This window comes from Helobdella robusta (assembly GCF_000326865.2).
Source record: "Helobdella robusta unplaced genomic scaffold HELROscaffold_3, whole genome shotgun sequence".
Taxonomy (NCBI): domain Eukaryota; kingdom Metazoa; phylum Annelida; class Clitellata; order Rhynchobdellida; family Glossiphoniidae; genus Helobdella; species Helobdella robusta.
In genome coordinates this window covers 6,841,589-6,866,558 of record NW_008704501.1, presented here as the reverse complement: position 1 = coordinate 6,866,558, position 24,970 = coordinate 6,841,589, and the positions used below count along the sequence as shown (strand labels likewise).

At 33.5% G+C, this 24,970-nt stretch overlaps 2 protein-coding genes across 2 annotated transcripts; both read left to right on the top strand.

Moving 5' to 3' along the window:
* Window positions 1-107: 107 nt before the first annotated feature.
* Window positions 108-12,030, top strand: HELRODRAFT_155823 (hypothetical protein; the record flags this gene model as incomplete). Its single annotated transcript, XM_009021602.1, has 9 exons — window positions 108-119; window positions 9,438-9,638; window positions 9,924-10,054; window positions 10,242-10,246; window positions 10,464-10,541; window positions 10,690-10,781; window positions 11,077-11,171; window positions 11,274-11,365; window positions 11,879-12,030. 9 exons carry the CDS (start codon window positions 108-110, stop codon window positions 12,028-12,030), a joined length of 858 nt encoding a protein of 285 aa, XP_009019850.1.
* A 6,486-nt stretch (window positions 12,031-18,516) lies between these two features.
* On the top strand, window positions 18,517-24,256 carry HELRODRAFT_161712 (hypothetical protein; the record flags this gene model as incomplete). Its single annotated transcript, XM_009021601.1, has 5 exons — window positions 18,517-18,667; window positions 18,976-19,184; window positions 19,384-20,473; window positions 21,240-21,399; window positions 22,579-24,256. The coding sequence occupies 5 exons, from the start codon at window positions 18,517-18,519 to the stop codon at window positions 24,254-24,256; spliced, it is 3,288 nt and encodes a 1,095-aa protein (XP_009019849.1).
* Window positions 24,257-24,970: the final 714 nt, after the last annotated feature.

Here is a 24,970-nt window from a genome sequence, read left to right as displayed (position 1 = left end):
CAAAACGCACGTACACATATAGACACATAAATACATTTATCCAAACACAGATAGCATAAACACACTAAAACATACATCCAAACAAACACACAGATGTGATCATTCAGATGAAAAAAAGAGTAAGCGATCAATAGATTGAATTTTCAAATTCGCAGCTGTTCCAAATTTTTTATGAGAAATTTATTAGAAACAATGTTACCTTGACAGTTTAAGTCTAGAGTTTAGACCAGGGGTAGGCAAAAACTGCGACCAACGAGTCCTTGTACACATAGGCGTTGCGAAAACTGAAGAAAAATGAAATGACCAAAAAAAGTCTTCAGTCGCAAATAAACATCTTAAAGAAGCTCGCCCAGTAAACGCTCGAGAAATGTACATATGTATAAAGATAAAATAGTTTTCAATGCGGCCCTCACAGCAAAAAGTTGGCCTACCTCTCGTCCAAACGGTTTATTCCCTGCATGACTCTAATTAAGTTATCGGCGAATTCGTGTTTTTGTATACATGTCACGCGCATTGTCTCCCATGGTTTTAAAAGATATTTATTCATTTGTGGTACTCTTACTATTTTGGATAGCCATTAACATGAATTTATTTTGATAGCGAAACTGATGAATTGATTTTATTAAGTGGCCTTATAATAATAATAATGACAATAAAAGTTATACATGTATATAGAACCAATTTAAAATAAATAAATATATATATAGACTTTGAATGCAAAACTTACGATACAATACAAGAGTTAGTTTAGTATTAATATCGGGCGCTTGGTGATAAATAATCCAGGCACTTGAAAAACCATTTAAAATTTTTGAAAACTTTTTGGGTTTGCATGTGTGTGTGTGTGTGTTTGTGTTTGTTTGTGTGTGTCAGCATGTCTGTGTGTGTGTGTGTGCTTGTGTGTGTCAGCATGTATGTGTGTATGTGTGTGTGTGTGTGCGCGTGTGAATGTAAATGTGTTAATTTATTAACATTTACAAGTTGAAAATAACAAAAAATATGAGAAGATGGTTGGATAATAAGAACTAGTTCGAAAGTTTAGATCAGGAGTGGGCAAACTACAGCCCGCTGTCAGCCAAGCCATTCTATGCAGGCCCGTGAGGCCTTGTATACGCATCTTGAAAAAATAAAGAATGACCCAAAAAATTATGACCCCCAAAAGGTCGTCAGCCAGATATTATGACCCAGGGTCACGAATCGCCCCGGTCAACGATCGAAAAATGAACATATGCGGCCCTCCAAAGGTAAAATATTGATAGTTTTAATGCGGTCCTTACAACAAAAAGTTTGCCAAACTCTGGTTTAGATAGCTTGAACGACATAAATTTTGTTTTAAAATAGATTTTCTTTGTGTGTGTGCGCGTGTGTGCACGCGCGTGTGTGCTTACTTATATGCATATATAACATAAAACTTATACTTTACTGACTGCAAAACATTGCATATATATTACCTTACTTAAAGGTAACAGAATGTGTATTTTTCGTCTATAAACTCATTTGTATTATATTTGTGGATGAATATTAAACAACAAAAATCACACGCACACATACACGCACAAACACACACACACACACGCACATATATACATATCTATTTATTTATATGTTTATTTACATATACGTACAAACTTTAAGATTTCTACCTAAATATTAACCCAACGGAATTATGCATGGGTATGTATTTGTGTACGTATGTCTCTGTGTATGTTTGTTTGTATGTATGTATGACGTACATTGTATGTATGTGCATGTATATATATATATATATATTGGTAATAGACCATAATTTTTACAATATTCTATAAATTCTACCGAATGTTTGGCGTTAATATGTTTGTAGTTCGTTTTTTCGATTTTTCTCACTAAAGTTTTTTGGTGAACGTTTGGTTTATTAAAATTCAAAATAGACTTATTTTTCGAATTCATGCTGCAAATAAGGCCATATTTCGATTCCGAATGAATCATCGTCAGTGCTCCTTGCTGTATATATAGGGAAATATTGACTTTGTCAAGATTAACTTTGACGTTGTAAAAATTAACTTTGGTGTTGTAAAATTGAACTTTGATGCGAATTAGGTGTCAGGTTTCTTAATTGGCTGGTCATCTTCTTTGGTCTCCTTTTCTTCATCGATAGCATCATATTCTTCTTTGTCACTATTTACGATGCTAGTTTTTATTACTTCTTTGTTTTCGTTGTTGGTTAAGCCGGCGGTTGGAAGTGAGGTTGTCATTTTTTGTTGTATATTTATTTTTGGTTTATTGATGTCGATTAGGACTGCTTCTGCAATTTTAAGATGCGTGTAGTTGCTGTTCTGGTATATTACTTTGGTGTTGCTGTAGAGGATTTCACGGCTAATTGTGATTGAGTGTGTTGAGTCCAAATGAGATTTGATAGCACCACTCTGTTTATGCATCGTAAGCCTTCTAGTCAGCCTTCTATATATATATATATATATATATAAATGTGTGTGTGCGTGTGTGTTTGCCTGTGCATAAGTTAATCATGCAAGTATGATGGAACCTTGATGATCATCACAACAATTGTTTCTTTATTTTTTCCCCTTTTTCAGCTTATTAGTATTATTATTATTGTTGCTATTATTGTTGTTATTATTATTGTTATTCATCATTATTATTTTTTGTTTATTAAATTAAATTTTGAAACAATGTGGTCCCGTTCAAGCTTAAAATTGTGATTTGCATCTAACCTTTAACTAATTCAAGTTCTGAGAAACAACAACAACAACAACAACAACAATAATAATAATAATAAAAACAGCAACAACAATAATAATAAAAAATTCCAAAACATCTCAATAAATATCTCTAAAAAACAACGTCTGTCGTTATTTCAAAAAGGCCGTTTAAAAATTAAACGAAAAATGATAACAATAACAACTACAATTGTAATAACAACAACAACAATACCCTGATAACAACAACAACAACAACAACGATAATAATATTAATGATAAAAGATATATAAGAGCCAGTTGTGTTTTTTTTACGAAGATTTTCATCATCGTCGTTTTCCTCTTCATCATAATTACCATCATCATTATTTATGAATTGTTAAAAAGTTAAAACCACGTGCTAAAGTTAAAACCACGTGCTAAAGTTAAAACCACGTGCTAAAGTTAAAACCACGTGCTAAAGTTAAAACCACGTGCTAAAGTTAAAACCACGTGCTAAAGTTAAAACCACGTGCTAACATTAAAACCACGTGCTAAAATTGAATAAAACTATACGCTAATGTTAAAACCACAGTTTTACAAGGAGTTCTTAAGTAGCGAAGTTTCAAAAAATGAAACATAATAAAGCAACATCGAATATTTTATCTGGCTTTCTTTAACCGGACGATCACCAAAAATTACGTCAATAAAATTTTAATACTTACACAAGAGGTTGTTCTCATGTAACCAGAATGAGACAAAAGAAAATAAATCAATAATGTATTTAGAATAAAAACGAAAGACATAATATGACGTCACAAAATTTAATTAGCGGCAAAGATCGTAATATAAATTTTTCTCCTTTCGAAATCGGCAACCACTTTGTGGCTGAGTTTGGTTTTAACAAATCGCTTGCAGTAGGGGCAGCAGGATTTCCGCTGGAACCACGTTTTGATGCACCTGATGTGAAAAGCGTGTCGACACGGCAGCTTCATGAGGAACATTCCTTTCGAGTATTCGGCCAAACAAATGGCACACTCCTCGTTTAAAAATTTTTCTTTAAGATATGGTAGCTTCCATCTGCAGAAGTCTGGACTATAAACGTGGAAGCAGTCTTTGATTATGAAGAAGCCTCTGAAGTAGCCATCTGCGTGGGACTGAACTGAAACCATTCCCTCTGATTTTGGCAGTTTCGAGAAATAATAACTCTGTATCGCTTCCATGAAATCGTATAGCTGCTCAGTGGATAATGATCGGAAGAGAGTGCCCCACTTGACGTCCTCATAGTCATCTTCGTAAAGCACCATCGATTCAATGAAAGCGTCGAAATCTTCAGATGAAATATTGTATTTTTCGTGTTTGTACAAATATAAGGAGTAGAAACATCTCCTAGTTTTGAATTTTTCAATTACGAAATTCATTGTCTTTACATGCGCAATGTTATTCAAATGCGAATCGATAAAACCTGACATCTTCAAAAAATTTCCAATCGACTTGAAGATCGAGCTACGTCAGAATTGTAAACTTACAAAATCATTCATTCATTGTATAGTGACCCAAACATAGAACTCAACAACAATGATCTTAAAGTATGGAAAGCTAACCAATTTTACTGCGTTTCAAGAGAACTGGGCAACTGAATCGCATTGTAAAATCTTCAGTCATAAAATAAAGATTAGTATTATTTGTCTCTTTCTCATTCTCAATTTCTCTCTTTATGTCTCTTTCTGTCTCACACCTCTCTTTTTTCTTTCCCTTTTTTTCACGCCCTGTCAATCTTTCTCGTGTTTTCTCTCTATCTGCTATCGTTCATCATTTTGTGTTTCTTGAAGGTGTGTTTAACGGGCATGTTTTTTCAAAATTACCTTCAATTTCTAATGTACTGCAAATGCAATTGAGGATATTGTTGTTGAGGATGTTGTTGTTGTTGATGTGTTGTTGATGATGTTGTTGATGATGTTGTTGATGATGTTGTTTAATCACACCCAATCCCTGTCTTCGCCAACATCATCAGCTGCATAATTTTGTTCATCACCATTGTATTCATCATCATCACAAATTGCATCTTACAGAGAAATTTCTAAAAAAAAAGGATTTTATTACAGTATAAAAGTAAACACGCGCAACACGTGCAAATTGATGTTTATTAATTTTACAATATTAACTCTAAGCATTTCTGTACCTAAATAAGAAATCTTACGTTGTTTAGAAATGCAGTGTAGCAGCTAAACTAACCCTCGCCATCATCAGTCACTATCTCTCTTTCTTTTCCTATTACTCTCTCTCTCTCTTTTTCTTGCTCCACATCTTCCTTCATAAAAACATTTCTTGGTTATAGTTCAGGGAAGTTATGCTTTAGATATATTTCTTGTAATCTTCGGCATAATCGTCGTCACCCGCATTTTATCATCGTCATCTTCATCATCATTCCATATAATATTATAAATAATTTTTCCATTTTTATTATCATTATTGTCATCACTATAATCATCGTTATTATCATTTATATATTATATATACTCCCTGCAATCATCATCTTCATCATCATCTTTTTCATCCTCATCTTCTTCATCCTCATCTTCTTCATCCTCATCTTCTTCATCCCCATCTTCTTCTTCATCGTCTTCACTTGTTTGTTATAACCAATATAGCATACGGATGGAGATTATGATGTTGTTGAGGTTGTTGTTGTTTACTGTTGGGCTGAAGTATTTCAAACATCTTCATTAGTAGTATTAGTAGTATTACCTATTTTACTTTTTTTTTGCAATTCGAATTTTACCGCTACTACTGCTACTACAACTACTGCTGCTACTACAACAGCTACTACTTCTACTATTACTACTATAGCTACTACTACAACTGCTGCTGCTACTACAACAGCTACTACTTTTAATACTACTACTACTGCTACTACTACTAATAACACTGCTACTGGTATAATAACATTGCCATTCGTCTTTCATCATTTTTACTTTACCATTTTGCCGAATTTAGCATTTCATAAAATTTTAAATTTAAAAAATATCGAATAATAATTATCAATGAAATATAGATCAGAAGATAGAGAAATTTTTCCACAATTTACCAAGACCCTTGTGGAAGAACTTTTCACCTTTCAAATAATTTTCTTACGTAACACAAAGAAGCATAATAATTAAACGAAACTAGTACCGTTGTTGGGCTTATAATTGTACTGTAATTAACGTTACATTAGACTCAAGTGCAGATGTACTTAGCTAAAGAAACATAAGTACATGAGTACCTCTGCTGTAGAACTATAACTTGAAGCTACAAAATCTTTATTAAAGTTGTTTTGATTGTCAGTAAACTTGCTGGTTACAATTTTTTTCTATTTCTTAACTAATGGTTTAATTAATTAATTAATTAATTAACGGTTAATTAGTTGATGAGTTTAACCTGCCTAATGTGAAGCAAGGTCAGAAGCATTTCATTCAATTATTTATTTGTTTAATTTTAAATTGGATATGCACTTGGATTTTTGTGTTTTGTTTAGAATGATTAATAAATAAAAAATAAATAATGGAAAATATGTGTCTACATTGAAAACGCTCAGGATGAAAAATGATAGAATCGTTGATAATAAAATAACAATAATTACTTTAAAATATACACTAGATGACAACAACATAAACAACAACATCAACAACAACATCATTAACAACATTATAAACAACATCACCACCACCAACAACAACAATATCAACAGCAACAATAACATCACCAACAACAAAACCACATCAACAAACACATCAACAACCACATCAACATCCCCATCAACAACAACATCAGTAGCAACAACACATCAACATTAACAACATCAATACCAACACCACCAACAACAACATCAACAACACATCAACAAAAACACATCAACAACAACACCAACAGCAACAACAACACATCAACAACAACATCAACAACACCAACAGCAGCAACAACACATCAACAAAACATCAACAACAGCAGCAACAACACATCAACAAAACATCAACAACAACAACAGCATCAACAACACTTCAACAACAACATCAACATCAACAACACCAACAGCAACAACAACACATCAACAACAACATCAACAACACCAACAGCAGCAACAACACATCAACAAAACATCAACAACAGCAGCAACAACACATCAACAAAACATCAACAACAACAACAGCATCAACAACACTTCAACAACAACAACATCAACAGCACATCAACAACAACACCAACAGCAACAACAACACATCAACAACAGCATCAACAGAATGATTGACAGCCTGCAAATCTTAATAATCGTCATCCTCATCATCGTCCTCGTCCTCGCTACGGAGATACTATTCTCTTGCTGTCGACTTTATAATTGGATTAAAAGAAGGGTTAATTAAACTAATTAATTAATTAATTGAGTAATTGTTGGTATCTAATTAATTTTATATTGTTGGCGTAGTGGTAAAGTGCCCGCTAAATGAGCAGTGCTGATTGACTTCGAATGCATTTGACCGCAATGGGCAAAAATTTCTGACGCGTATATCTGAACGATATGTAAAGTGGATGGAAGAATATGGATGAATTAATGAATGAATGCATGAATTATTGAATGAATTGGATGAATGGATGGTTTGATGGGATTAATTCTATGCGAAATGTGGTAATTTGATAAATGAAAATTAATGATTTTGTTGATCACTGAGCCGTAATTAGTAATAAGTTAATTGTGTTGTAATTTAAAAAAGAATGAAAGAGTTGATTTAATTAATAAATTGATTGATTGACTGACTGATTGACTAATTGGTTTGTTGATTGACTGACTGCCTGGTTGGTTGGTTGATTGATTTATTAATTGATGGGTTGGCTGATTGACTGACTGACTGATTGGTTAATTGATTGGTTGGTTGATTGATTAATTGATTGATTGATTGATTGATTGATTGGTTGATTGATTGGTTGGTTGGTTGATTGATTGGCTAATGTTTTTTATTTACAGTTTGATGGATACACTGATCGTTCAGTTGTTCCTCCTGGAAGGTGATATACTATCATCTTCCTCATCCCCATCATCATCATCGTCATCATCATCATCAACAGTATTATTATCAGGATCACCATCATTATCGTCGTCGTCATCATCATCATCGTCATCATCATCATTATCATCATCACCAACAGTATTATTATCATGACCATCATGATCAGCATCATCATCATCATCATCATCATTCCCATCATCATCAACAGTATTATTATCAGGATCATCATCATAATCACCATCATCATCATCATCCACAGTATTATTATCAGGATCATCATTATAATCATCATCATCATCATCATCATCGTCAACCAGATATAGAAGGACGAGCATATCTCACAATTGGTCGGAAGCCAGCGTAGTTGAAGATGGCCAAAATTTTGGAACTCTTGACCACGAACAAGGTGGACGTGATGATGATGATGATGGTGGTGGTAGTGATGATGATGATGTTGGTGGTAGTGATGATGACGATAGTGGTAGCGATGATGATGGTGTTAGTAGTGATTATGATGATGGTGATTATTGGTGTTATGATGATGCTGATGACGCTATTCATGATGATGATGATGATTGAATAAATAAATAAATCTAACTTTTTAAACCGTTAGAAGTTGAATTCACAAGACCTAAAATAAACAACTCCGTAATTAACAGAGTACAACGACGACGAAGATTTCAACAACAACTGTGACGTAATCGAGGACGAGAATGACGTCATTAAAGAACGCAACTACTTTCACCAACACCAAAAACATCAAGCGACAACAAAGAACGGCCCGCAACAACAACAACAACAACGACAACATCAATCATCATACCAGAAACAAAAGTACGATGATAAGAACAACAAATTCCTATTATCCGAAGCCAAACTCGAAGTATCTGACCTGACGTCATCAACTACGTCATCGTCATCATCATCATTTACACGCGAGAGTAGACACTACGCCAGAAGACTTGAGGCTGATTCCGCCGATATGAGTTTGTACAAATAATAATATTATTATTATTATTATTATTAGTAGTAGTAGTAGTAATAGTAGTAGTAGCTAGTAGTAGTAGTAAGTAGTAGTAGTAGTAGTAGTAGTAGTAGTAGTAGTAGTAGTAGTAGTAGTAGTAGTAGTAGTAGTAGTAGTAGTAGTAGTAAGTAGTGGTAGTAGTAGAAGTAGTAGTAGTGATAGTAGTAGTAGTGCAGTTGTCGTGATGGCAGTACTTCTAGTAATAATAATAATAATAATAATAATAATGATAATAATAATAATAATAATAATAATAATGTTTTTATTATTGTTATTACTATGATACAACTAATCGCCGCAGGTCTGCATCGCAGACGCCGTTCCTCGTCCACTGGCCTGCCCGGGGATAGGGTAATAATAATAATAATAATAATAATAATAATAATAACAATAATAATAATAGTTACAACAACAACAGCATCAACATTAGCGTCATCATGAACAATAACTCTACCAACAACATCAACAATAATAATAATAATATTATATATATATATATAAAAATAATGGGAACATCTTTTATTTTTCACCATAAAAACATACAATGATAAATAAATAAATAAATATATATATATATATAAGTTGAGTTAATAATAATAATGATAATAATAATAATAACAACCCATAATAACTCATAATAATAATAATTTATATATATATATATATATATATATTGAATAATAATAATAACCCAAACAGATATTACTTGCCACGGACTATATAAAGACATTAGAACTGGGCTGGGCAAGCGGTCAGTTCGTGTGCAATCACTGCCAGGTTAATCTGAGTGGACACCGTTACATCCTACACGATGATAAATCATTCTGTAAGAAGTGTTACGAGAAGCTGTTCGCCAATATCTGCTCTAAGTGTAAGACTCCCATTACTTGCGAATTTAAGGTGGGTTTTTGGTCGTTGGGTGGTGGTTCGGTTGGTGGCTGTTGGGGGGGTTTTCAAGAATTGGGTTGATTTTGAAGGTCTTGGGCTGTTTTTTGGGGGTTTGCCGGGTGGATTGTTTAGTTTTTGGATGGCTGTTTAGGATTTTGTCTGCATGCCGGTTGGTCGTTATGATCGTCACTTCCATCACCACCACCATTTTCAATATCATCATCACCATCATCATCTTCATCACCACACCATCGTCGTCGTCATCATCATCTTCATCACCATCATCATCGTCATCAGGATCTCTCATGTAAGAACAAACACTGGCACGACAAATGTTTCCGCTGCTCTGGTTGTCTGGCCTCATTGGTCGAGAAACCATTCGCCTACAAAGAACATCAACTCTACTGCGCCTCTTGCTACGAAAATAGGTCAGATAACTGGGTCAGGCCAGATAATTGGGTCAGATAATTGGGTCAGATAATTGAGCCAAATGATTAGGTCATGTTGGAAATAAGTTTCATTGCCAAATCATTGAAATTATTTCAATTTTTGTTAAATTTTTTTTTCATGTGTAAGATTTGCTGCAAGATGCACGCTCTGTGGAAATATTTTCAGAGCAGGTTAGTTGGTTGCTGGTTGGTTGAACGATTGATTCAATCATTTGCTGATTGATCGGCTGAATAAAATTATAGCTGATTAATTGTTAAGTGGCCTGATGATCATGAAATGCATTCCAATAAAAACAAATCAATTGATTGACTGACTCACTGATTGATTGACTGATTTATCAATTGATTGATTGATTGATTGACTAACTAACTGACTGATTGATTGAAGGAATGAAGAAGTACGAATACAAGGGAAGACAGTGGCATGCCGAATGTTTCTGCTGCAAGGTCTGCCAGAAACTTATCGGTGAGTGAAGATCATCATCATAATCGTCATCATCATCATCACAACTACCATCATCGTCCTCATCAACATCACCATCAACATCAAAATCATCATCATTATCATCCTTTTTCTCTTCCTCATCGTTTTCGTCATCGTCATCTTAACTTAGGAACCAACAGTTTCGTGCCGAGGGCAGATGATATAGTTTGCGTGCCCTGCTACGAAAAACAGTTAGGTCAGAACTGCCCCAGGTGCCAGCAGGTCTGTTTGTTTGTATGTGTTTGGGCTTCTTTCTTTCTCGTTTTTTCTTCCTTTTTTTTCCCTCTCTTTTAATCTCTCTCTCTCTCTCTCTCTCTCTCTCTCTCTCTTTCTCTCTCTCTCTTTCTCTATACATGCTATATTTTAATCGGTAATCTTCTGTAACTCATTCATTCGTCAGTTCATTTATTCATTCTTTGATCCAACTTGTTATTTATTTGTTCGATCATTCATTCATTTACTCACTCACTCATTCATTCATTCATCCATCTATTCATTCACTCTTTCAATCACTCAGATGGTTAAAAGAGGCGGAATAATATACAAAAACACAACCTGGCATAGAGATTGTTTCCAATGCAGTCACTGCAAAGAATCCCTCGCTAACAAGAGGTTATTATTAATATTAATAAAACTATTATTATTATAATTATTATCATTCTTATTTATATTGCAATATTAATAATAATAACAATAATAAAAAATATGATTAAGGTATACATCTATCGATCAAAGACCTTTCTGTGTGGAGTGCTATGGAGCGCTCTACGCAAAGAAGTGCAAGGAGTGCAAGAAGCCTATAACAGGTTGAATGAGTGATTAGTTGACTGAATGGTTGGTTGATTGCTTGCTTGGTTGGTTTGTTTGTTGATAGGTTGATTGATTTGATTGATTGGTTGGTAGATTGATTGGCTGGTTGATTGATTGGCTGGTTGATTGATTGGTTGGTTGATTGATTGGCTGGTTGATTGATTGATTGATTAATTGATTGATTGCGTATGATAGGCGGAAATCTATATGTAATAGAACCCAAACACTGCACTAAAATTTTAAAAATCAGGCGACTTTAACAACCATTACACAATCTCACCGCATGTTTCAAAACTTCAATTCAATCGAGTTATTAGTTGCAGAGTTTAACAAACTACAACTATTACTGCTACTACTACAACCACCACCACCGCTACTACTACTACAACAACAACCACTACTACTACTACTACTACAACTACTACAACCACTACTATTACCACTACCACCACTACTACTACTACTACTACTACTACTACTACTACTACCATTACCACTACTACCACAAGGCCTTGATGACGCGGCGTTCATAGCGTTCGACCAGCAGCACTGGCATAAAGACTGCTTCAAGTGTAGCAAGTGTGGTACGTGTTTGTACGGTCGGGGGTTCATGACCGAAGAGGGCAACGTCATGTGCCCGGAATGTTGCAAGGAAGTTTGATGATGATGATGAGGAGAATGAAGATGATGAAGAAGAAGATGATGATGATGAGTAGTAGTAGTAGTAGTAGGATGATGCTGATGATGAGGATGAGGAGGAGGAGGATGAAGAAGAAGATGATGATGAGGAGTAGTAGTAGTAGTAGGATGATGATGATGAAGAGGATGGTGATTTCGATGATGTTGTCGCTGTGATGATGATGGTGGTGATAAGGTATTGATGGTGAAGAAGATGATGAGATGGAATTATGATGTGGCGATAATGATGATGACGGTTCAGATAATGGCGGCAGTCACCATGATATTATGATCGCTTTTAAAGTTTCGATTCAATGATACTCTTATTTCGAGATGTTAGTCTTTGATTGATGATTGAAGCCAGTAACAATGAAAAATAATGAGGATATGTATATATATATATATATTACATATATATCTAGTTATCTATAGTCATCATGCAGATGTGATATTAGATCTAATGATACTGGAGATTAGTTGTTATCAGATATGCGATTATGAATGAGTAGATTGTACTTAACCTAATTATATATATATATATATTAATATGATGAATTTTTTTTGCAAAATTTTTAGTTGACGACACAACAGTAGTTTAGAAATGATTTTTTTCAATGATATTCAATCTATTAAATGATGCTAATGACGATAGTGATGATGATAAGATAGTTCATTGAATAGCGATGTCGATGATAGAGAAGATGATGATAACATGAAGCTGACAATGATGATAACAAATGATAAAAAAGTTGAAAATGTCTGCAATGAAGATGATTTAGCGATGACGAAGATGATAATAAATGAAGGCTTTGTTGTCAACCGACCACGACAAAAGTAAAAAAAAGATATAAATCATTTTCAATCCATCGATTTATCAATCTATCTATCCATCCATCCATCTATCCATCCATTTATCTATCTAATTATCTATCCATCCATCTATCCATCTATCTATCTATCCATCCATCCATTTATCCATCGGTCAACAACGAAAGAAAGCCAATCCATCCATCCACTTTGAAAATAATTTGATCTATTTTCGATATTGTTCGATAGGTGGTCGGTAATTTCATCATCCTAACAGTGTTTTTTTAATCGTAACTTGCAAATATTATTTCATTCGCTAGGTTGTGATTCTTAAATATTTTATTTTTCAAATGGTTAATTCGTTTTATTTGTAGAATTTTCCATCGCTTATTATCTAAGATTAGCAGAGATTATTTATTAATGTATTGTATGTATTACAAATTAATTAATTAATTAATTAATTGCCAATATGTAAGTATGTTTATTAGAGAATTAAATAAATTTATTGATTACTGTATTTGCCAAAATTAAAATTATGAAAATACGACTTAATAATAATAAGAAAAATTGTGTTAATTACAATTTCTACCATGTAAATACTATTACAAATACTACAAATAATGCTACTCTACATGTTTCTACAGCTACTTCTACAACCGCCATTTTTATTTTCTTCTTGCTTACTGCTCTTAAACTGCTAGTTATAATACTACTCTGGTTGCATTATCAGAGCTTTTAAATAAATAATTTATAAATAATAATAAATAAATACATTAATATAATGTTATTTGAGATTCAGCGAGCAAGTAAAATTCATTTAAAAAATAGAGGGAGAGAGAGAGAGAGAGAGAGAGAGAGAGAGAGAGAAGACGTCGATAGATAACAGAATTATAAAAAGATAGAGAAGACTTGAAAGATGCCTAAACCACTTTATTACAGCACACACTGGCTTCAGGACATGAAGCTTCAGGACTTCAGGATCATTCATCCTATCATACGGACGGCAGGTAGGACGGCAGGTAGGATGGCTTCCATATATCCCGCATTGACGATTCTATGCCAGTCTGGATAGCCGTTGATCTTGAATGTTAGTTTAGATTTTTTAAATTCAGCTTATGGTCACAAGAATACTACTTGTCCTGATCTCAAAAATTTAATTGCTGCCGAGTTGCCAACCCAGGTCGTGCCTGGCAAGTTGTCAGCTGGTTGTCGGCTGTGGCCTTGCTTCTGCCGACTTCATGTTTGATTGCTTTCATTAAAAGGAGAATAAAAAACCCAGAGATTGCAAGACTTTTTGTAACAAGTTCAACATTGTCAGAAGAAGATGAAGTTTTATAATTCTTCAAACTTACCTCGCTTATGAATATTTATCTCATGATTTTTTTACGTGAAAATGAATTTTAAATAAATTATTAAATCCTATTTTTACCGACATTTCAATGCAAACGCCTTTTCCTTTAATAAAATATTATTTTTTAAAGATTCATATCTCCAATTGAAACAAAGAAACATACGCAACAACACCCAAAATCAGCACGGCACGGCACGGCGAAAGCAACAATGACGTTTTCAATGCGTCTTATAAAGACATAAAGCCATCAACGGTTTGGCATTAACAAGTCGGCGCTTAACACCGAAAGAAAATAACATCAATTCAAACCGATTCTAACCGATTCTAAAGACCGTATTACCGATAGAATACCGGCTAATGTGTTCACGTCAAGATAGCAACTACGACGATAAATTCAAGAGTGAACACCGCAAAAGAAAAGAAAAAAAATTATTAATAAAAAAAAATAAGAAGAACAAAAATAATAATATAAATAAAAATTATGGCATATACATTAACAAATATATGAATATTTAATGTGAACATAAACATTAACTGTATAACAGAGTAACTATTCATAGGTAATAATAAAACAAAAGCCATTTATTCGATAATAAATAGCACAAAGTATGATTAAAATGTTACTAAATTTTCAAATAATTTCAAAGCCATCAACGTCAATAGACTTTCTCTCAATTTTTTCTCTCTCTTCCTTTCTTTTTTCCTTCTCTTTTTTATTTTCTTTCTTTCTACGCTTTTATGCTATCTCATTTTCCCCTTACTCTCTCTCTCTCTCTCTCTTTCTCTCTCTCCCTCTCTTTCTCTTTCTCATTCATACCTCTTTTGTTTTATGCTTGTTTCTGCTTTTCAGATAATTTGATTATTTTGTTATTTTACTCTCTCTCAATCTCTCTCTCAATCTCTTTCTCTCTCTCTCTCAATTTTTCTCTTTCTCAATCTCTCTCTCCTCTCGCCATTGCACTCAAGTTCTTCTCATTGGATATAAATATCAGGTCCCAATTGGGTTAAGAAATAGTGGTGACGATGATGATGGTGATGATGATTGTGATGATGACGACGACGATGACGATGGTGACGATTTTGATGATGATGATGATATGATGACGACAGTGATAATGATTGTAGCGATGGGATTAATGAATGTGTTAAGGACAGCAATGATGATGATTATGATGACGGATGGGATGACGATGATAATGACGCAATAACAACGGCAATAGTAACGACAAACCAACAAACGAACGAACGAATGAACGAACGGACAAACAATAACATATAAAACCGCGCTAAACAAAATTAAAGGCATTAAAAGTGAATAAAGCAACATTATAAACGCCATCATTTTCCTCCAATCATATCAATTTGCTGACGTCATTTCAATTGTTACTAGGAAACGCCATTTTTTGATTACTTTACAATTTTTTCCCTCCACTTTGATAATATTTTCCCGCCGTCTTTATCAATTTTTCCCGTGATTTCAATAAAAGTTTTTCGCTATTTCTAAAATAAAGTTCAATCAGAAGCGACTTTAGTATTATTAATATTCATGGCGTGACGTTACCTTCATTAATATTCATGAAGTAACGTCATACTCATGATTATTCAAGAGATGGATGGGTGATGGAATGAATGGTCGGAGTTGAGTGGTCTTTTATGATTTCATCCAGTCGTTCATTCATTCATTCATTTGCTTGTTCTTTCGTTCGCTTGCCCATTTGCAGAGAGAGGGAGAAGAAACCGAAAGATAGAAAGAGAAAAATGTGAAACAAAAAGACAAAATAAAAATTTATTTATAAATAATTTTTATGTGAAATAATAAAAAGATTAAAAGATTATAAAAACGAGGCGTTACTATTTCATCAAACAATTTTTGTTCTTAATGATAAAAATATAAATAAATTATAATAACAATAATAATAATAATAACAAAAAACAGACAAAAACACAACATCGACGTCATTGAATGTATGTATGTCATCGTAGAATATATCTAATTGTACTGGTTTCATGTGTATTAAAGTTTTTACTACCTTATAGTTAGTAACAATACATATACTGCTGCTACTACAGCTGCTACTATTACTACTACTACTACTACTACTACTACTACTACTACTACTACTACTACTACTACTATGACTACGACTACTATTACTAATACTACTTAATAATAATAATAATAATAATAATAACAATAATAACAACAATAATAATAAATAGTAATTATAAACATGGGCATTAATTAATAATAATAGCAATTATAAAATATCATTGAATGTTGACAGTATATATAGAGTAAAACGGTAGTAGTAGAAGTAGCAGCAGCAGCAGTAGTAGTAGTAGAAGTAGCAGCAGCAGCAGTAGTAGTAGTAGTAATAGTGGCAGCGGTAGTGGTGCTAGTAGTAGTACAGAATTGAATTATAATAAATAATAAAATCAAACTTGCGGAATTAAATTAAGATAAATTTTAACCTCTAAAAATGAAAATTTTTGTGGAGGTTTATTAGTTAAAAAGTTAAAAAATTTGCACATAAAAAGGCGCTTTATTTTATTTTTTGTCCGAAAAAATTGACATTAACATCAGGTTTTAAGGATCATGAGTTTATTTATGTGTATTTTTATATTTATTCTTTATATTATTATTATTGTTTATTAAATTATTATTTGTGGCATTATTATGCGCGTGCGCATGTGTGTGTGGTGTGTGTGGTGAGTGTATGTGTGTGTATGTGTGTGGGTGTGTTTTATACAAAATGTGTTTATTAAACAGAACACATTTTTTTTAGCTTTATTATTTATTATCGGTAATGCTAAATTTTTTGAAAAAATTTAATCCTCCTATTTTCATTTGTTTATCTCAACGCACGCACACACACACGTCGGTAAAAACACATACAAAAAACATACACAAACACACACACAAACAAACCCACGCACACACAAACAACATCAAACACAAAGCATATCAAATTTTCTAATAATTTCTCAATACACCTAGATAAATAAATCAAGCTGTATTTTGTCTAACTATATTTTGTGATTCTCTTTAGATGAGGCAAGTAATTTTCAGATTTAATTAGAAAAACACCTATAATAATGAAAAATAACAAGATGAAAAGATAAAATAGCCAAAAAAATATAACAAAAATGTAGAAACTCCGGATATATATGTCGTCTACCGTCAATATGTCTCTACTAATAATTTTAAACCTCTTTTGTCTCCTATTAAATCTGGCGTTCCTCAAGGTTCTATTCTAGGTCCTTTGCTTTTCAATTTATATATTAATTATTTCATTAATTCATCTAATATTTTAAAGTTGGCTCTCTTTGTCGATAATACTACCATTCTTTACTCTCATTATGATATCGATATTTTGGCTAATGTTATTAATGATGAATTGAAATTCGTGTATGAACGGGCTGTTTCTAATAATCTGCATATTAACTTAGACACAAAACATGTTATATTTTATTTGGTCCCTGGATTAAAACTGATATTGTTTTTCCTGTCATAACTTTAAATAACGGTGCTATCAAAAGGGTCCCTTCAGTTTACATTTTAGGTGTTTTCATTTCATCTAATTTGTCATTAAACACATTTCAAGCAAGTTAGCTAAAAATTTGGGCCTTATCTATCGTTTGAGGTCTAAAGGTCCTAGGTTTATCTTGTTCACATTAAACAACTCTCTCGTTTTACCATATATTACTTTATAAATTTCTGTCTGCGGCTCAGCTCCTAAATCTAATTTTCATATTTTAACACTATCTCAGAATTTTTTTCTTCGTATTTAATTTCATGTAAGCAAATTTGAACATTTCACATCTTTTTTACAGTTTAGCGAACATTTGTAATATAAATCAATTATAGATATATTTATTTATTTCTATTATTTTTTAAAAGTTATAAACTAAATTATTGTAAATAGCTTTTTAATAAAATTGTTTCATTGAAAAATACCAGAAGTGAACGTTTCCGTAGAAATCCAGATTTTTACCTCCTTCTCTACGCCTAGGTCAAACATTTTTCTTAATTGTGCTCTACCATTTTCAATGCGTCTTTGGGATAAGTTACCTGCAAATGTGAAAAACTCACCATTCTACAGTGTATTCAAAGCATCGATTTATAGACTCATATTGTTAGATCATTTCAATAACCATTGAGACTTTTTCTTTTGTTTGGTCGTCATGAAATGGTTTTCTGTTTGGTTTTGGGGTTTTGTTTGCTTTCATTATTGTTTATTAGTCTTTATGTTTTGTTTTAATTATGTTTCTTCGCACGTATGTCAGTTTAGGTGGTCTGCACATACTAACATGTATCTTGATCTCATGTGCTTTTGGCAGTATAAATTATTTTTGAATTCAATTCAAATTCAAAATACCACTACTATTACAACTGCTTCGACCAAAACTGTTACTAATACTGCACATACTACCACTATCAAGAATAGTTCAGGATTAAAATGTAATAAAAATGATTTAATTCATTATGCTTGCAATTACTACTGACTACTTCTGTTACTAACTATATTAATTTTCTTATTGGTTGAAAATGTTTATAAGTCATTTATATTATAAATGTATTTATTTTATTTACTTTTAAACCATTTATATTTTTAATAACGTACGTTCAACGATTAAATGAGGATTTCACCAACAATAAACAAACATCCGGCACACTGAATGAATGATTTATTAAAATTAAATTGCTTATGAATCAAACGATATTTTCATACAGTTTGTTTTTAATTATTTTCATCAACCTGTCCTCAGTAGCCCATGCAGCAATCGACTTGAAGGAATCTTACATAGGATGCTATCGAAACATCAGCTCAACGAAAACAGTTGCATCAGTTGGCTCAGTGGATGAATGTTCACTGGAGTGCACAGATGAAAGTAACAATATGATCGCTTTGAAGAGTGGAAAAGAATGCAACTGTATTGGAAGGTTAGATTCAGCAGTGGCTTCATCCCAGTGTAATGTTCGTTGCGCCAATAGAGATGCTTGTGGTGGAAGGGACTCATATTCCGTTTATAAAAGCAAGCCACGAAAGACGCACGATGACTATGCCAGTCTTATAATACGTCAGACAGATAGTCATTTTGAAGACATTACCAAACACTTACACATTTGAAATGTGCGCTCATTTCTGTTTTGAGACAAATTATACGTTTTTCCAGAAGATCGACACGTCGAACAGATGCGGTTGCTTTCAAGAACATGGTACAGGAAACAGCTCCTTCACAAGATTAATTTGTGATACCTGCTCAAGTGACAGATCCGAAGTTTGCAAATGTTATCATCAAGGTTATGAGACAAAAACAGCGATATTCACAACACGCTTCCAATACGACTTCCAGCGAGGAGTATCGACTTATTCTCACTGCAGAAACAGAAAAAATGAAAGTTACGAAATAACTGCAAACTGTCCCGATGGATGCGATCCGGGATGGAGAGGTGATTCATGCAGAGAAAGAGATTGCTCATCAGGTGGAGGAGATTGTCCCGTTGAAATGGAATGTATTGAGTCCACGGTGAATGGTAATAAGTACGTTGAATGCGTCTGTCCCCCTGGTAAGGTCAGAAACAAATGGTACCAATGTGAGGTTTTCAGGAAGAACTTAGCATTGCATAAACCTCCTTATTACAGTTCACACCTTTTTGAACACGACAACTCCGAAATATGTTCACATTACAAAATACATTTAACAGACGGCAACTATGACGGCTACCGCATATCCCACCTTGATGATGCCATGCCAGCCTGGATGGCGGTCGACCTGCTCAGTTTATATTGCGTAGGATTCATCAGAGCATACAACAGAATAAGTCAATTGCCTGAAATGTTATTAAGAATGGACAAGTTTGTTGTAAGGTTGAACGAAACGTTCGATGTGAGTAATAGAGAAGACATCAGAGACAAAGTCAACTTGTGCGGGTACGGACCAGAAAAAGCAATACAGGGCGGAAACCCTATGATTGTCGTTTGTGAGAACTTCACTATCCTCACAAGATTCGTATTCATTCAACCATCTGATGAAAAAATGAACGATCAAAGCTCACGTTCGAATCGATCCAGCACTGCACTTGCTGAGTTGGAAGTATTCGAGGCTGGATGCGATCTTTTCAACGGGAGGTGTGGAATGAAACCGTGCTCAGAAGAGAAAAAAGAAATTTCAACTGTCATCCACTGCCATGAATTGCCAACCACTGAGAAAAAAAAAGTTAAACCTTTGGGTGACTCTTCACCCACGGGTCAAGCCATATCAGGTGTGTTAGTCTTGTTGCTGCTGCTTGTTCTTCTAACTTGCTGTATACTTTTTATGCAAAAGCGAAAAAAAAAAAATGAAGCAAGCAAAACCACAACCGACTCATCTGCAGGCTCATCCGAACCAGATCCCAAACTTAACAGTTGAAAATATCTGTCAAGACATTTTAAATTATCAGCGGTTAAAGATATACTGGTTTGTGACTAAGCTGCCAGTTAAACATCAAATTAGAAATTTTAAATTTTGCTAGTGCTACATTTTATGAAAACAAAATGGTTCATAAATTTTGTTAATTTGCTGTGTTTATAATTTGCTGTGTGTAAATTTCTTACCTGGATTCTAATAAAATTGAGGAACACGATAGTAATCCTTGTTTCAAATTTTTAATAATAATAATAATAATAAACATAATTATAATAACAATAATAATAAATATTTTTATAAAAAAAGACATTATCAATAATAGCGGTAATAAAACATCATTAACTGTTAACAGTATAGAGAGCAAAACGGTAGTAGTAGAATTAGCAGCAGCAGAAGTAGTAGAAATAGTAGTAGTAGTAATGGTGGTAGTAGTAGTAGTGGCATTTGAAAAAGAAAGTTCTGATGTTTTACACAATTTAAAAACTTCTAAAAAGAAACAAAAAAAATAAAAAAGACAGCTAAATACAAGAAAACCAAAATTTATACAAGAAATCACTATCAATTGACTACGCGAAATAAATAGCCAGCAGCAATTTAATAACCCTTCCCTCAAACATTCCCAGACTGGTACGCGACTTCGAATCCAATGGCAGCTCTTCACACAACTTTACACCAAAATTTAAAACAGAGTTGCTGCTATTATTTCATCATTTGGGCCAACACATTTTATGTGGAAGCTTTTTTCGCACTGAAAACGTTGAAAACATCGAGAACTATCTTAAGGTGTTTTGAAACATTTAGATTTCGCACATCTCGCTGCTATGTTACAACTAAGTGCAAAACTTGGAACGCTTTACAAATTCTACAACAATACTTTATAAAGTCCTTTATAAATAGACTATGTATGCACATTGCTGTATGCATGTGAACCACGTGACGATGCTACTTATTAAAATTTCTTACTAATTTATCAATAAATGACAAAATTGCGAAAATTTTCAAAATAAAATATATCACATTAAAATCTCAGAATAAACTAAAACAATTCAACCAACTTTTTTTTTAACAGAAATTAACGTATTAACGTACTATAACACCAATTTTAACTTCAGAATAGCCAAGAAACAACACAAATGATGATTCACTGAGAGAACCGTATAAAATATGATCTTATGTTAATTTTAAATGGTGGATACGTGGGAGTAGGTTGAATATTGCTATCTCTATCTCTTATTATAATTTTTTAATTAATTGTTATTATTAGTATCAATTATTTATTCGTTTTTTTGCCAAACAAGCGAGAGACCGCAACGAGATATAACTAGCTCAACAAGTACTGCCACCCTTAAAATTAAAATGTAAAATATGAAGTGACAAAATGAATTTCTGCATGAAGTAAAATTCACAAAGTTGAAAACAAAACATGAATGTTCTCACAGATATAAAATATTTAATGTAACTGAAAGACTATTGTCCAAAATTAAACGTTAACACTTTCGATAAAAGAGGTTGTTTAAAAATTTACGAAATTCTTTGCCATTCATTATGTGTAAATCATTATGTTTCAATTGTTTAATATCTGTTGATTGTTTTCTTTACGTTTTTTTTAAGTTAGATTCCATTTAGCCTTTGTAACGTTACTGAGGGGGAAAAATCGGTTTTCGTTAAACTTCCTTTATGGAGAACATATTACATGAGAGTATGATTTTTTTTAAATTTATTATGTTTCCTATTACTACTGTTATTAACTATATTAATTTTCTTATTAAAATGAAAATTTTTAAAAGTCATTTATATTATTAATGTATTTATTTTATTTACTTTTAAACCATTTATATTTTTAATAACGTACGTTCAACGATTAAATGAGGATTTCACCAACAATAAACAAACATCCGGCACACTGAATGAATGATTTATTAAAATTAAATTGCTTATGAATCAAACGATATTTTCATACAGTTTGTTTTTAATTATTTCCACCAACCTGTCCTCAATAGCCCATGCAGCAATCGACTTGAAGGAATCTTACATAGGATGCTATCGAAACATCAGCTCAACGAAGACAGTTGCATCAGTTGGCTCAGTGAATGAATGTTCACTGGAGTGCACAGATGAAAGTAACAATATGATCGCTTTGAAGAGTGGAAAAGAATGCAACTGTATTGGAAGGTTAGATTCGGCAGTGGCTTCATCCCAGTGTGATGTTCGTTGCGCCAATAGAGATGCTTGTGGTGGAAGGGACTCATATTCCGTTTATAAAAGCAAGCCACGAAAGACGCACGATGACTATGCCAGTTTTGAAAGACATCAGCGAGATGACATTTTGAAGACATTACCAAACACTTACACATTTGAAATGTGCGCACATTTCTGTTTTGAGACAAATTATACGTTTTTCCAGAAGATCGACACGTCGGACAGATGCGGTTGCTTTCAAGAACATGGTACAGGAAGTAGCTACTTCACAAGATTAATTTGTGATACCTGCTCAAGTGACAGATCCGAAGTTTGCAAATGTTATCATCAAGGTTATGAGACAAAAACAGCGATATTCGCAACACGCTTCCAATACGACTTCCAACGAGGAGTATCGACTTATTCTCACTGCAGAAACAGAAACAACGGAAGTTACGAAATAACTGCAAACTGTCCCGATGGATGCGATCCGGGATGGAGAGGTGATTCATGCAGAGAAAGAGATTGCTCATCAGGTGGAGGAGATTGTCCCGTTGGAATGGAATGTATTGAGTCCACGGTGAATGGTAATAAGTACGTTGAATGCGTCTGTCCCCCTGGTAAGGTCAGAAACAAATGGTACCAATGTGAGGTTTTCAGGAAGAATTTAGCATTGCATAAACCTCCTTATTACAGTTCACACCTTTTCGAACACGACAACTCCGAAATATGTTCACATTACAAAATACATTTAACAGACGGCAACTATGACGGCTACCGCATATCCCACCTTGATGATGCCATGCCAGCCTGGATGGCGGTCGACCTGCTCAGTTTATATTGCGTAGGATTCATCAGAGCATACAACAGAATAAGTCAATTGCCTGAAATGTTATTAAGAATGGACAAGTTTGTTGTAAGGTTGAACGAAACATTCGATGTGAGTAATAGAGAAGACATCAGAGACAAAGTCAACTTGTGCGGGTACGGACCAGAAAAAGCAATACAGGGCGGAAACCCCATGATTGTCGTTTGTGAGAACTTCACTATCCTCACAAGATTCGTATTCATTCAACCATCTGATGAAAAAATGAACGATCAAAGCTCACGTTCGAATCGATCCAGCACTGCACTTGCTGAGTTGGAAGTATTCGAGGCTGGATGCGATCTTTTCAACGGGAGGTGTGGAATGAAACCGTGCTCAGAAGAGAAAAAAAAAATTTCAACTGTCATCCACTGCCATAAATTGCCAACCACTGAGAAAAACAAAGAGAGATCACTGAGTAGCTCTTCAGACACGAGTAGAACCATAATATTTGTGTTAGTCTTGCTGCTGCTGCTTGCTCTTCTAACTTGCTGTTTACTTTTTATGCTAAGACGATTGAGAGATGATTCAAGCAAAATCACAACCGGCTCATCTGTAAGCACATCTGCAGGCACAACTGTATCAGATTCCAGTTGAATAACAGTTGAAAATATCTGTCAGGGACATTTTAAATTATCAGCGGTTAAAGATATGCTGGTTTGTGACTAAGCTGTCAGTTAAACATCAAATTGGAAATTTTGTTAGTGCTACATTTTATGAAAACAAAATGGTTCATAGATTTTGTAAATTTGCTGTGTTTATAATTTGCTGTGTGTAAATTTCTTACCTGGATTCTAATAAAATCAAGGAACACGATGGCAATCCATGTTTCAAATTTTTAATAATAATAATAATAAACCTAATAATAATAACATTAATAATATATATTAATAATTAAAATCGGCATTATTAATGACAGCGGTAATAAAACATCATTAACTGTTAAACAGTATATAGAGTAAAACGGTAGTAGTAGAAGTAACAGCAGCAGCAGCAGGAGAGGCAGCAGAAGCAGCAGCAGCAGTAGTAGTAGTAGTATTAGTAGTAGTAGTAGTGGTGGTAGTAGTAGTAGAAGTAGTATTAAGGGTGATAGTAGTAGTTGCACTTGCAAAAAAATTCTGAGACGTTTCAATTCAAAAATTATTTTTCTGATTATTCAATAAATCTTGCATACACATACACACATGCACAAGCACACACATACACACAAGCACACACATACACACAAGCACACACTTACACACAAGCACACACACAAATAATCATATGCACCACATCCAACACAGACATTCGAACTTTTCTATTAATTTC